Source organism: Mustelus asterias, unplaced genomic scaffold (genome assembly GCF_964213995.1).
Source record: "Mustelus asterias unplaced genomic scaffold, sMusAst1.hap1.1 HAP1_SCAFFOLD_196, whole genome shotgun sequence".
Lineage (NCBI taxonomy): Eukaryota > Metazoa > Chordata > Chondrichthyes > Carcharhiniformes > Triakidae > Mustelus > Mustelus asterias.
The window spans coordinates 627,725-640,146 of record NW_027590189.1 but is presented as its reverse complement, the minus strand read 5'-3'; the positions used below and the strand labels follow the sequence as shown (position 1 = coordinate 640,146).

At 46.3% G+C, this 12,422-nt stretch overlaps 2 protein-coding genes across 2 annotated transcripts in view; both read left to right on the top strand.

Moving 5' to 3' along the window:
• LOC144485514 (uncharacterized) overlaps positions 1–12,422 on the top strand; it is a 175,567-nt gene that overhangs the window by 62,978 nt on the left and 100,167 nt on the right. The window lies entirely within an intron of this gene.
• LOC144485515 (uncharacterized) lies at positions 4,756–8,438 on the top strand. Its single transcript, XM_078203659.1, has 2 exons — positions 4,756–4,968; positions 6,535–8,438. The coding sequence occupies exon 2, from the start codon at positions 6,685–6,687 to the stop codon at positions 7,597–7,599; it is 915 nt and encodes a 304-aa protein (XP_078059785.1). The 5' UTR covers positions 4,756–4,968; positions 6,535–6,684; the 3' UTR covers positions 7,600–8,438.

Here is a 12,422-nt window from a genome sequence, read left to right as displayed (position 1 = left end):
CACTGCCTGTGAGGGTGGTGGAAGCAGAGATGATGAACGATTTAACAAGGAAAATGGACGGACACTTGCAGGAAATAGAATTGAAAGGATAAAGGGATAGAACGGGGCAATGGGACTAACTGGTTTACCCCATGAGAATAATTCCAGAACTGAGAGCATTTAACCCTCTGAAAACACCGGTGTTACTTTTCTCTGGAAAACTGAAGACTGATGGAAGTCTTCAAGATTATGAAGGGGTTCAATAATCCAGTACGGATTTAATAAAAAACACCTTTACCAGCGAGTGGAGAGAATGTAGAACTCACCACCACAGCGAGTGGTTGAGGTGAACAGCATGAATACATTGAAGGGGAAGCTCGATACATGAGGGAGAAAGGAATAGAAGGATATGCTGATGGGGGGAGATGAAGAGGGGTGGGTGGAGGCTCATGTGGAGCATAAATACTGACACAGACCAATTGAGCCGACTGGCCTGGCCCTGTGCTGTAGACTCAATGGAACAGAGACTAATGTATTTATTTTAGATCTACTTGAAGTGATAGGGGAAATAGGATTTACTATCCAGAATAAAATAAATTTCCTTCATCAGCTTGTGTGGTTCATTTGTGGAAATCTGCTCTCCCAGTCCACTGGAAGCAAAGTTGTGAGAAAGACCAATCCAGCAGAGCTGGACCTTCTGATCCAGGATCTTCGAACCCTCCCAATTCACCAACTATCAGAATGAACATGGTTCAGTCCTGGGTGTGATTAACAGCAGCAATAACAGCAGAATCCAATCCCTGTCATCACTTGTGAACTCGCTGGTGGTTGCGCAGGTAGGTTGACCGACTGAATCTCTTCCCACACTCAGAGCAGGTGAATGTCCTCTCCGCAGTGTGAAGACGCTGGTGTATCTGCCGGCTGGATGAATCAATGAATGCTTTCCCACACTCAGAGCAGGTGGGTGGCCACTCCCCAGTGTGAATCCGCTGGTGTGCCTTCAGGTAGGATGACCGACTGAATCCCTTTCCACACTCGGAGCAGGTAAACGGCCTCTCTTTGGTGTGAACTCGTTGGTGTATCCGCAGGCTTGATGAGTCAATGAATGCCTTCCCACACTCAGTACAGGTGAACGGCCTCTCCCCAGTGTGAGTGCGTTGGTGTATCCGCAGGTTGGAGGAGTGAGAGAATCCCTTGCCGCAATCAGAGCAGGTGAACGGCTTCTCCCCGGTGTGAACTCGCTGATGTGCCTGCAAGTGAGATAACCGACTGAATCCCATCTCACACTCAGAGCAAGTGAATGGCCTTTCCCCAGTGTGAATTCGCTGGTGTGTCAGCAGATCAGATGAAGTAGTGAAGGTCTTCCCACACTCGGAGCAGGTGAACGGCCTCTCCTTGGTGTGAACCCGCTGGTGTCTCAGCAGGTGGGATGAATGAGTGAATCCCTTACCACAATAACAGCAGGTGAACGGTCTCTCCCCAGTGTGACTGCGCCGATGAATTTCCAGCTGAGACGGGGATTTGAATCCCTTCCCACAATCCCCACATTTCCACGGTTTCTCCATGGTGTGGGTGTCCCTGTCTCCAGGTTTGTTGTTCAGCTGAGGTGGCCACACAAAGCGTCTGTACAATCTCTTCCTGGTGTAAATGGTGATGGTCGTTCAAACTATGTAACTGTCACTGGAACACTCTCACCCAGATGTTTGTATCTTGCTGCTTTTCCAGTCACACTGATGTTTAAAACTTTCTGAAGCAAACAGAACAGAAAGACATTTCTCCTTCCAGATTCAAAGGCTAATGATATTCAGATCCTGATAATCGAGTGACTCTGTCAATTCTTCACTTGATGCTTGATTTGAAATTTGTGTCTGCAAATCCTCCCACTTTGAAGATCCTGTAAAAGAGGTTTACAAATTTCATCACCGTCAGTTAAGGATAGAATCTACAATTGGCAGTTGTTAATTTCTATGAAGCATTATTTTCTATCTTGTTCCCCGAAAGCTGTAAATAACTGTCCCACACTCTCCCTGCATTACCTGGAGTATTGTGTGGAGCTTTTGTCTCCTTACTAAAGGAAGGATACACTTGCAATAGAGGGAGTGGAGCAAGGGTTCATTCGACAAATCCCTGGAAGGGTGGAAGTTTCCTCGGAGGAGACTGGGCCTCTATTCTCTCAAAGTTTCGAAGAATGAGGGCTGATCTTCTATAACTCAACTGAGTTGAGGAGGAACTTCTTCACACAAAGGTTGTGAATCTGTGTAATTCCCTGCCCAGTGAAGCAGTTGAGGCTACCTCATTGAATGTTTTTAAGGAAAGGATAGATAAATTTTTGAACAGTAAAGGAATTAAGGGTTGTGGTGAGTGGGTGGGCAAGTGGAGCTGAGTCCACAAAAAAATCAGCCATGATCTTATTGAATGGTGGAGCAGGCTCAAGGGGCCAGATGGCCTACTCCTGCTCCTAGTTCTGATGTTCTTATAATAACTCTAGATGTATCAATGTTGTTATGATCCCTATGAATACAATAACCTTAAAATTAACAAATTCCCAGACAAACCCAATGGAATAAACAAAGGGAAAGATTTCACCTTGCAATAATCAAATTAAAATCAACATCAATGAATCATGCATTAACAGACAAACAGTATTTGAATAGACAGAGTAAAATTGTCTTTAAAAAGCTCAGACAATAAAACAGGTTCCACAAAATCACAAACATTTCCCCCCTCACCATATTTGGCTCTAATTCCAGTTCCAGAGAATTTCTCTGTCTCTGTATTTCCCAGGGGGAGAAAGAAAGTGTTTTCCTCACAGATGTTGTCCAGAGGATGCAGTTTGAGTCTGTGTGTGAAGTTTGAGTCTGTGGTGAAGTTTGAGTCTGTGGTGAAGTTTGAGTCTGTGGTGAAGTTTGAGTCTGTGTGTGAAGTTTGAGTTTGTGTGTGAAGTTTGAGTCTGTGGTGAAGTTTGAGTCTGTGGTGAAGTTTGAGTCTGTGTGTGAAGTTTGAGTCTGTGGTGAAGTTTGAGTCTGTGTGTGAAGTTGGAGTCTGTGTGTGAAGTTTGAGTCTGTGGTGAAGTTTGAGTCTGTGGTGAAGTTTGAGTCTGTGTGTGAAGTTTGAGTCTGTGTGTGAAGTTTGAGTCTGTGTGTGAAGTTTGAGTCTGTGTGTGAAGTTTGAGTCTGTGGTGAAGTTTGAGTCCGTGGTGAAGTTTGAGTCTGTGTGTGAAGTTTGAGTCTGTGTGTGAAGTTTGAGTCTGTGGTGAAGTTTGAGTCTGTGGTGAAGTTTGAGTCTGTGGTGAAGTTTGAGTCTGTGTGTGAAGTTTGAGTCTGTGTGTGAAGTTTGAGTCTGTGTGTGAAGTTTGAGTCTGTGTGTGAAGTTTGAGTCTGTGCGTGAAGTTTGAGTCTGTGTGTGAAGTTTGAGTCTGTGTGTGAAGTTTGAGTCTGTGGTGAAGTTTGAGTCTGTGGTGAAGTTTGAGTCTGTGGTGAAGTTTGAGTCTGTGTGTGAAGTTTGAGTCTGTGTGTGAAGTTTGAGTCTGTGTGTGAAGTTTGAGTCTGTGTGTGAAGTTTGAGTCTGTGGTGAAGTTTGAGTCCGTGGTGAAGTTTGAGTCTGTGTGTGAAGTTTGAGTCTGTGTGTGAAGTTTGAGTCTGTGTGTGAAGTTTGAGCCTGTGTGTGAAGTTTGAGTCTGTGGTGAAGTTTGAGTCTGTGTGTGAAGTTTGAGTCTGTGTGTGAAGTTTGAGTCTGTGTGTGAAGTTTGAGTCTGTGGTGAAGTTTGAGTCTGTGTGTGAAGTTTGAGTCTGTGTGTGAAGTTTGAGTCTGTGGTGAAGTTTGAGTCTGTGGTGAAGTTTGAGTCTGTGTGTGAAGTTTGAGCCTGTGTGTGAAGTTTGAGTCTGTGGTGAAGTTTGAGTCTGTGTGTGAAGTTTGAGTCTGTGGTGAAGTTTGAGTCTGTGGTGAAGTTTGAGTCTGTGGTGAAGTTTGAGTCTGTGGTGAAGTTTGAGTCTGTGTGTGAAGTTTGAGTCTGTGGTGAAGTTTGAGTCTGTGTGTGAAGTTTGAGTCTGTGGTGAAGTTTGAGTCTGTGGTGAAGTTTGAGTCTGTGTGTGAAGTTTGAGTCTGTGGTGAAGTTTGAGTCTGTGGTGAAGTTTGAGTCTGTGGTGAAGTTTGAGTCTGTGGGTGAAGTTTGAGTCTGTGGTGAAGTTTGAGTCTGTGGTGAAGTTTGAGTCTGTGGTGAAGCTACAAACAGAAGCTGTTCTGTTTCAAATCAAACTGCGGGACTTGGAAGAAAATGATGGGAGGAGATTTTGCAAAGTCCCCTCCCCCACTCCCTCAGCTGGCAGCCCAGCACGCAGGCGCAGAGAGCGCTGCTGAGCCGAGCTGTCCGGAGCAGGCGCAGAGAGCGCTGCTGAGCCGAGCTGTCCGGAGCAGGCGCAGAGAGCGCTGCTGAGCTGAGCTGTCCGGAGCAGGCGCAGAGAGTGCTGCTGAGCCGAGCTGTCCGGAGCAGGCGCAGTGCGGCTGCCGCCAGCGGTCGTTCTCGGTCTCTTTTTGGAGCCGTAGCCGCCGGAGAAAGAGGGGGGAGGGGGAGATCACCGAGCGGCTTCTCGCTCTGGCCGGAGCCGCCAGCCGGTTGCCTGGAAACCGTGGCTGGAGGAGGTGCAGGAGGGGAACAATGGGTGGGGGCGGGGCTCCCGTCTCCGCGGCCCCCGGGCCTGCGCACTAGAACCCGAAGATGTCACTGCGGTGCAGACTGGTTCCTATGGGCTGATATAGGCAGGCCTCCATTGACGTCACAATGCGGAAGTTTGTTGATGATTTTCAGAGTGAAACTCCCTCCTCTGGACAACATCTGGGAGGAAATCAATGTTTCCCCCTTTCCATTTCTTTTCTCATTCTGGGGGAAACTGGGGACTTGCAGCTACTGAAGGGAAAGGAAGTGAATCCAGGGAGGCTGCAGACTCTGGAACGATTACAGACGAACATCGGAATTAGCAGGATTAGGCCCAGGTATCTTTTTCTTTCTCAAAGATATTGACATCTTTTGGCTCCCTCAGGTTGTCGCATTTATTTATCTGGCTAATAGGATAGCCTCTTACCTAATGTTCACAATTAAAGGGGGAGTTTTCCCAGGAGAAGGCTGTTTGAATGAACAGTAAATTCGCCTGGGACAGAGATATGTTTAATGTAGTTATATGGTACGTGCTATGTTATTTATGAATCCCTATTTCTCGTCTTGATATATAAAAGGCACTGTGTCAACGTTACCTATTTCCACTGATGGAGACATTACAACACAAAAGGAATCCATTTGGCAACTCAAATCCATGCCAACCCTCTTTGGAGCAATTCAGCCAGTCCCATTCCCTCTCTATATTCCCATTCCCCTGAGTTTCACATCAGAATGGAATGGATGAGAATTCTAGATGAGCTGAGACTGGGGTGGAGTCGGGCGATGTCACTGAGATGGAAATAGTGATGATGATGTGGACATGTGGCTGGAAGCTCATCTTGGGGTGAAATATTTCACCAGGGTTGTGAACAGCCTGGTTCAGGTCAGACATGTTGCCAGGAAGAGGGATAGAGTTGTTGGCGAGCAAGTGGAGCTTGGAGAGGGGACTGAAGACAAAGAACAGTACAGCACAGGAAACAGGCCCTTCGGCCCTCCAAGCCTGTGCCGCTCCTTGGTCCAACTAGACCAATCGTTTGTATCCCTCCATTCCCAGGCTGCTCATGTGACTATCCAGGTAAGTCTTAAACGATGTCAGCGTGCCTGCCTCCACCACCCTACTTGGCAGCGCATTCCAGGCCCCCACCACCCTCTGTGTAAAAAACGTCCCTCTGATGTCTGAGTTATACTTCGCCCCTCTCAGCTTGAGCCCGTGACCCCTCGTGATCGTCACCTCCGACCTGGGAAAAAGCTTCCCACTGTTCACCCTATCTATACCCTTCATAATCTTGTATACCTCTATTAGATCTCCCCTCATTCTCCGTCTTTCCAAGGAGAACAACCCCAGTCTACCCAATCTCTCCTCATAGCTAAGACCCTCCATACCAGGCAACATCCTGGTAAACCTTCTCTGCACTCTCTCCAATGTTCAGTGGGTTCAGTCTTCCCAGTATTTATATGAAAGAAATTTCTGTTCGTTTAGTACTGGAAGTCAGATAAGTCAGGATGGTGTGTGGGTTGGAGGAACTCGGAGGTGATGGTGTTTATACCCATCTGCTATCTTGGTCCTTCCAGTTGGTGGAGTTGAGGGTTTGTGAGATTCTGTCAAAGTTCTTGTCAAGTTGTAGATGTATAAAATTCCTTGCCTTCACCTCAGCCACTCCTACTTCTCTCTATCTCCTCCCAAAGTCCTGTGTAGACCCAGGCTGTGTGGCAGGTTTCATTCCCTGAAGGATATCAGTGAACCAGTTGGGTTTGTATGACAATCCAGCAGCTTTCTTGGTTACCCTTTCATCACGGCAGCTCCACAAATTACCAGATGCATTCAGCTCAATTTCACAACCCACCGTTGTGTTTTTGTGGGTTCTTTCTCACTCACTTTTTTCTGTTTTAAATCAATTTCACAGGGGTTCACAAGAAGAAGATTTGCAGTTGAGAAACTGAAACAAAACATGATATCAGAATCTGATGAGTCGGCCAATTTATTGTAACCTGAATATCATTGCATTTTGAAATTGGAAGAAAAAAGCACCACTCACAGTGGGGAGAAACTGTACATGTGTTCTGTTTGTGGACAAGACTTCAACCAATCATCTGGCCTTTGGGAACATAATTGCAGTCACAACAGGGAGATGGCATGGAAGTGTGAGGATTGTGGGAAGGAATTCAATTACCCATCCCTGCTGGAAACTCATCGACGCAGTCACACTGGGGAGAGGCCATTCACCTGCTCCCAGTGTGGGAAGGGATTCACTCAGTTATCCAGCTTACATATACACCAGAGGACTCATGCTGAGGAGAGGCCATTCACCTGCTCCCAATGTGGGAAGGGATTCAATCAGTCATCCAACCTAGCAATACACCAGCGTGTTCACACTGGGGAGAAACCGTTCACCTGCTCTGAATGTGGGAAGGGATTTTCTCACTCATCCACTCTGCTGATACACCAGCGAACTCACACTCAGGAGAGGCCATTCACTTGCTCCCAGTGTGGGAAGGGATTTGCTGACTCATCTACTTTGTTGAAACACCAGCGAGTTCACACTGGGGAGAGGCCATTCACCTGTTCCCAGTGTGGAAAGGGATTTGCTCAGTCAGCCACCTTGTTCACACACCAGCGAATTCACACTGGGGAGAGGCCATTCACCTGCTCTGTGTGTGGGAAAGGATTCAGTCGCTCATCAACTCTGCTGACACACCAGCGAGTTCACACTGGGGAGAAACCATTCATCTGCTGTGTGTGTGGGAAAGGATTCAATCACTCATCCAACCTAGCAATACACCAGCGAATCCACACAGAGGAGAGGCCATTCATCTGTTCTGTGTGTGAGAAGGGATTCAATCAGTCCTCTAAACTAGCAATACATCAGCGGGTTCACACTGGGGAGAGGCCGTTCACCTGCTTGCAGTGTGGGAAGGGATACGTTACCTCATCGAATCTTCTGACGCACCAGCGAATTCACAAGTTGTGATTGGATTTCAAATTAGGGAGAAACCATGAAAATGTGCAGACCGTGAGGAGAGTTTCAGTTACCCGTCAGAGCTGGAAGCACACCGGGGACTGTTTGAAGATGGAGGGTTTCTACAAGCTGCTCTAAGACTTGTCTTCTCTCTGAAAGCTTCAGGACAGTCTATACTCATTATAGCAAGTATATTTATGGTTTCTCACTGTAACTGAAGTGGGATCTACATCTCTGAGGAATGTTGCATATTTGGAACTGAAATTGTGCTAAATTAGAAATTAAAGTTGTTTCCTTTCACTTTTCAATATTGTTCAACTGTTAATAGTTCAGCTGCTTCATTTTTTGGAATTATATTCAAGCTGTTGTTAAATAAAGTTTGTTTTACCATGAAAGATTCCTAATTTGTCAGTGGAATTACTCCTGGAGTGAAGCCTCCGATCCTCACATTTATGCCAAAATCGAAAACTTTGTTTGGATCTAATCTGGCTTCCGAACATAATTTATGGGTTCTGGTCCAGGACACTTTTGGAAGGGATTCACTCCATAATCTACCCTCCAACCACCCCCGCTTCACTCTGGGGAGAGACCTTTTAAATGCCCAGACTGTGAGAACTGCTATAAAAGCTGTAGAGAACTGATGTCTCATCAACGTGTTCACACTAATGAGAGAGCATTCAGCTGCTTTTACTGTGAGACGTGGTTCAGGGAATCCCTGTACACCAGCGAGTTCACACTGGGGAGAGGCTATTCACCTGCTCTGAGTTTGGGAAGAGATCCACTCAGTTTTGAGGTTCGATTTCCAGTATCTGCAGTATCTTATTTTGATCTGATTTTTTGTTTGATTTATTATTGTCGCATGTATTGGGATACAGTGAACAGTATTGTTTATTGTGCGCTTTGCAGACAAAACCTACCGTTCCAGCATTTTCTGTTTTAGTTCCTTTTGAAGGGTTCTCCCTCTCTCCTCCATCCTCACCGACAACAGCAAGTCTGAGGAGCTCATGAAGCTCCTTTGTCACTAAGATTGAGACAGTCTGATCAGCTGCCTCTGCTGTTTCCCTCGCTTCCATTGGGTCAATATGTGTTTAAAAATTTGCCCAACCCTAAACTCATCTTGCTTTAGTTTCTCTCTGTCAAGCAGTCGATTCAGTAACCTATATTTGTATTGTTGGATATTAGAAATAAGATATACATTTAAGTGAGTTTAATTCGGTGTTTCTGTGTACAGAAGGGTTAAAACTTTCATAGATTAATGTTAAATAAAGGTGTTTGCATGTATGGGGTTTTGGTTTCATTTCAAACTGTGCCTGTATTGTGTTCAGAGAGTTTACAATGTGAAAACACACATAAGTAAAGACTAGGTAAGGAAAGACTTGGCAACCAGTGGCCATTTTGGGTCAGAAATAATTTTTGAGTTAGCTGAAGAGGAAACTGCCAGAACCATTAGGCAGAACAATGGAGTAAGGGCAAGAAAGAAAGTCCCAGAAGTTGAAGAACAGATAGTTCCAGAAACCAGGGAATGAAAAAGGTCTGAGGAAAACTGAAGTCAAAGGGAATCTGAACAAGATACTGTTCCCTGAAGTTAAAGAAAGGGGTAGAGAGAGGCTTCCAGTTAAAGGCAACACACCTGGTGAAGTTGGCTGGCAAAAAGCCAGAATCTGAAGTAATCCTAAGGTTGGGACTTTGGTACCACCTGTGAAACAGTGGTGTTCTGTTGATATGGCTGGGTACCTGAGAGATTGTGTGGAAGCTTGAGTGCATGTGATAATCTGAGGCAGAAGAATAGTGAAAGGAGAGATTGAAATCCTGGAAGTGGATCCTTGCTGAAAAGATCTGAGAGAGTGCGTTGTTTGGGAGAACATTTTTGAGAGTGGATCTGATTGATGAAAATTTCTGTGCACCAATTTCAATGACAATGTTGTAATTTGTAATTTTACACATGACAGAATCTCAGTGTGATTACTCAGCATCAGGTTATACTCTGACCGGTGCAGTGCAAATGGTGGAACTTACTGATCAAGAACTGGTCAGAGATTACATTGAATCACAGAGAATTCTCTCATTCTTGGGCGACATGGTGACACAGTGGTTAGCGCTGCTGACTCACAATGCCAGGGTCCCGGGTTCGAATCCCGGCTTGGGTCACTGTCTGTGTGGAGTTTGCACATTCTCCCCGTGTCTGCATGGGTTTGCTCCGGTTTCCTTCCACAGAGGCTACAGAAGGATATAGATAGGCTGGAAATTTGGGCAAGGAAATGGCAGATGGAGTTCAATCCTGATAAATGCGAAGTGATGCATTTTGGTGGGAATAATGTAGGGAGGAGCTACACGATAAATGGAAGAACCATAAAGGGTGTAGAGACGCAGAGGGACCTGGGTGTGCAAGTCCACAGATCTTTGAAGGTGACGTCACAGGTGGAGAAGGTGGTGAAGAAGGCATATGGCATGCTTGCCTTTATAGGACGGGGCATAGAGTATAAAAGTTGGGGTCTGATGTTGCAGATGTATAGAACGTTGGTTCGGCCGCATTTGGAATACTGCGTCCAGTTCTGGTCACCACACTACCAGAAGGACGTGGAGGCTTTGGAGAGAGTACAGAGGAGGTTTACCAGGATGTTGCCTGGTATGGAGGGGCTTGGTTATGAGGAGAGATTGGGGAAACTGGGGTTGTTCTCCTTGGAAAGACGGAGGATGAGGGGAGACTTAATAGAGGTGCATAAAATTATGAAAGGCATAGATAGGGTGAACGGTGGGAAGCTTTTCCCCGGGTCGGTGGTGACGTTCACGAGGGGTCATAGGTTCAAGGTGAAGGGGGGGAGGTTTAACACAGATATCAGAAGGACATATTTCACACAGAGGGTCGTGGGGGCCTGGAATGTGTTGCCGGGCAAGGTGGTGGAGGCGGACACACTGGGAACGTTTAAGACTTATCTAGACAGCTATATGAACGGAGTGGGAATGGAGGGATACAAAAGAGTGGTCTAGTTTGGACCAAGGAGCGGCGCGGGCTAATTGTTCCTGGTTTCTCGTTTCAAGGCTTCATTCTATGATCATCTTGCTGGTGCCAGTACAGAGTGAGACTGCGGATAGTTGGGAACCTGTCTCGGGGGCAGGGAATTCATATGGTGTTCGTGGAAGTGGAAATGACTAGGGTTGGGAAGCATTTTCCGATCGGGGCCATTGTGATCTCCTGGACTCGTTTCGATCGCCTCAGGGGGTCGGAGAGGAATTTCCCAGATTTTTTTTCCCCATATTGGACCTGGGGTTTTTCACTCTGGGTTTTCGCCTCTCCCTGGAGATCACATGGTCTGGAATGGGGGGGGTGGGGGTAAGTTAATAGGTTGTAATGAACAAAGCATCGTAGCTGTGAGGGACAGCTCGGTGGATAGGATATTGGTATGTAGATAGGCTGGAAAATTGGGCGGGGATCCTGGATTCAGGATTCAATCCTGGACCGGGGAGCGGCGCGGGCTTGGGGGGCCGAAGGGCCTGTTCCTGTGCTGTATTGTTCTTTGTTCTTTGTTCAGTCCAAAGATGTGTGGGTTAGGTGGATTGGCCATGCTAAATTGCCCTGAGTGTCAGGGGGGCTAGCTAGGGTAAATGCACGAGGTTATGGGAAGAGGGCCTGGGTGGGATTGTGGTGGGTGCAGACTCAATGGGCCGAATGGCCTCCTTCGACACTGTAGGGATTCTATGAATATCCAGACCAGAAAGACATTGTTCGGTTTAACTAGTCTGTGCTGGTGTTTATATTTCACACAAGATACCTCCCATTCCATCTCCCTCATTTCAGCCTTTCAGCTCATCTTTCTAATCTCCTTTCCCTCATGTACTCATCACATTTTCTTTTTAAACGATGAGTTGTCCAGCTAGTTCCTGTGGCAGTGAATTTCACATTGTGATCAATCTCTGAGTATAGATGGTGAGTGACTTGGAGGGGAACGTGCAGGTGATGATGTTCCCATGCATTTGCTGCCCTTCTCCAAGGTGCTGGAGGTTGCGGGTTTGCAAGATGCTGTCAAAGAAGCCTTGGTGAGTGCTTGCAGTGCATCTTGTAGGTGGTACACCTCCAGCTGCCATGTGAGTCAGTGTTGGAGGGAGTAGATGTTTGTAGAAGGATTGCCAATCAAGCTGCTTTGTCTTGGATGGTGTTGAGCTTCCTGAGTTGTTGGAGCTGCACTAATTCAGAAAATTGGAGCTTATTCAATTAGACACAAGAGTTGTGCCTTGTAGATGCTGGAGTTTGGGGAGAAGGATTAAACAGACCTTTTAGTGGAAAATTTACCTGATCTGGTCCAGACACCACGAGGAGGTGGAAATGGGATGTGTTATGATTCTCAATTGAAACCCTACCCAACTGAAAAGGTGAACATTGAAGAGTTGAACACGGAGGGAGGGATGTCTGTTAGTGTTCTTCAGCAGTGGAAGTGGGGATCGGGATTGCGCTGGAAGAACAGGAGTGATGGTGAAATGAGTCAGCAAATAGGGAACGGTTATTTAACCACCAGCTCGGGTTACTGAAGTCTGAATATTGTGGGAGAGAAAAGGCGAGAGTGTTGCAGAGTTTAAAATGGAACAAGAGAGTCTTAAGCTGGTGAAGTCAGTGAAATCTGAGTCTCGGTTTTGTCTGCTGTCATTTTATGGAGGCCCCGTTTTGCTGAAACCAACAGAAAAAACGCTGGAAAACCTCAGCAAGTCTGGCAGCATCTGTCAGGAGAGAAAAGAGCTGAAGTTTCAAGTCTGGATGACCCTTTGACAAACCTTTTGCTCTTTTGGTTTCAGATTCCAGCATCCGCAGTAATTTGCTTTTATCCCATTTTGCTGAAACTCTT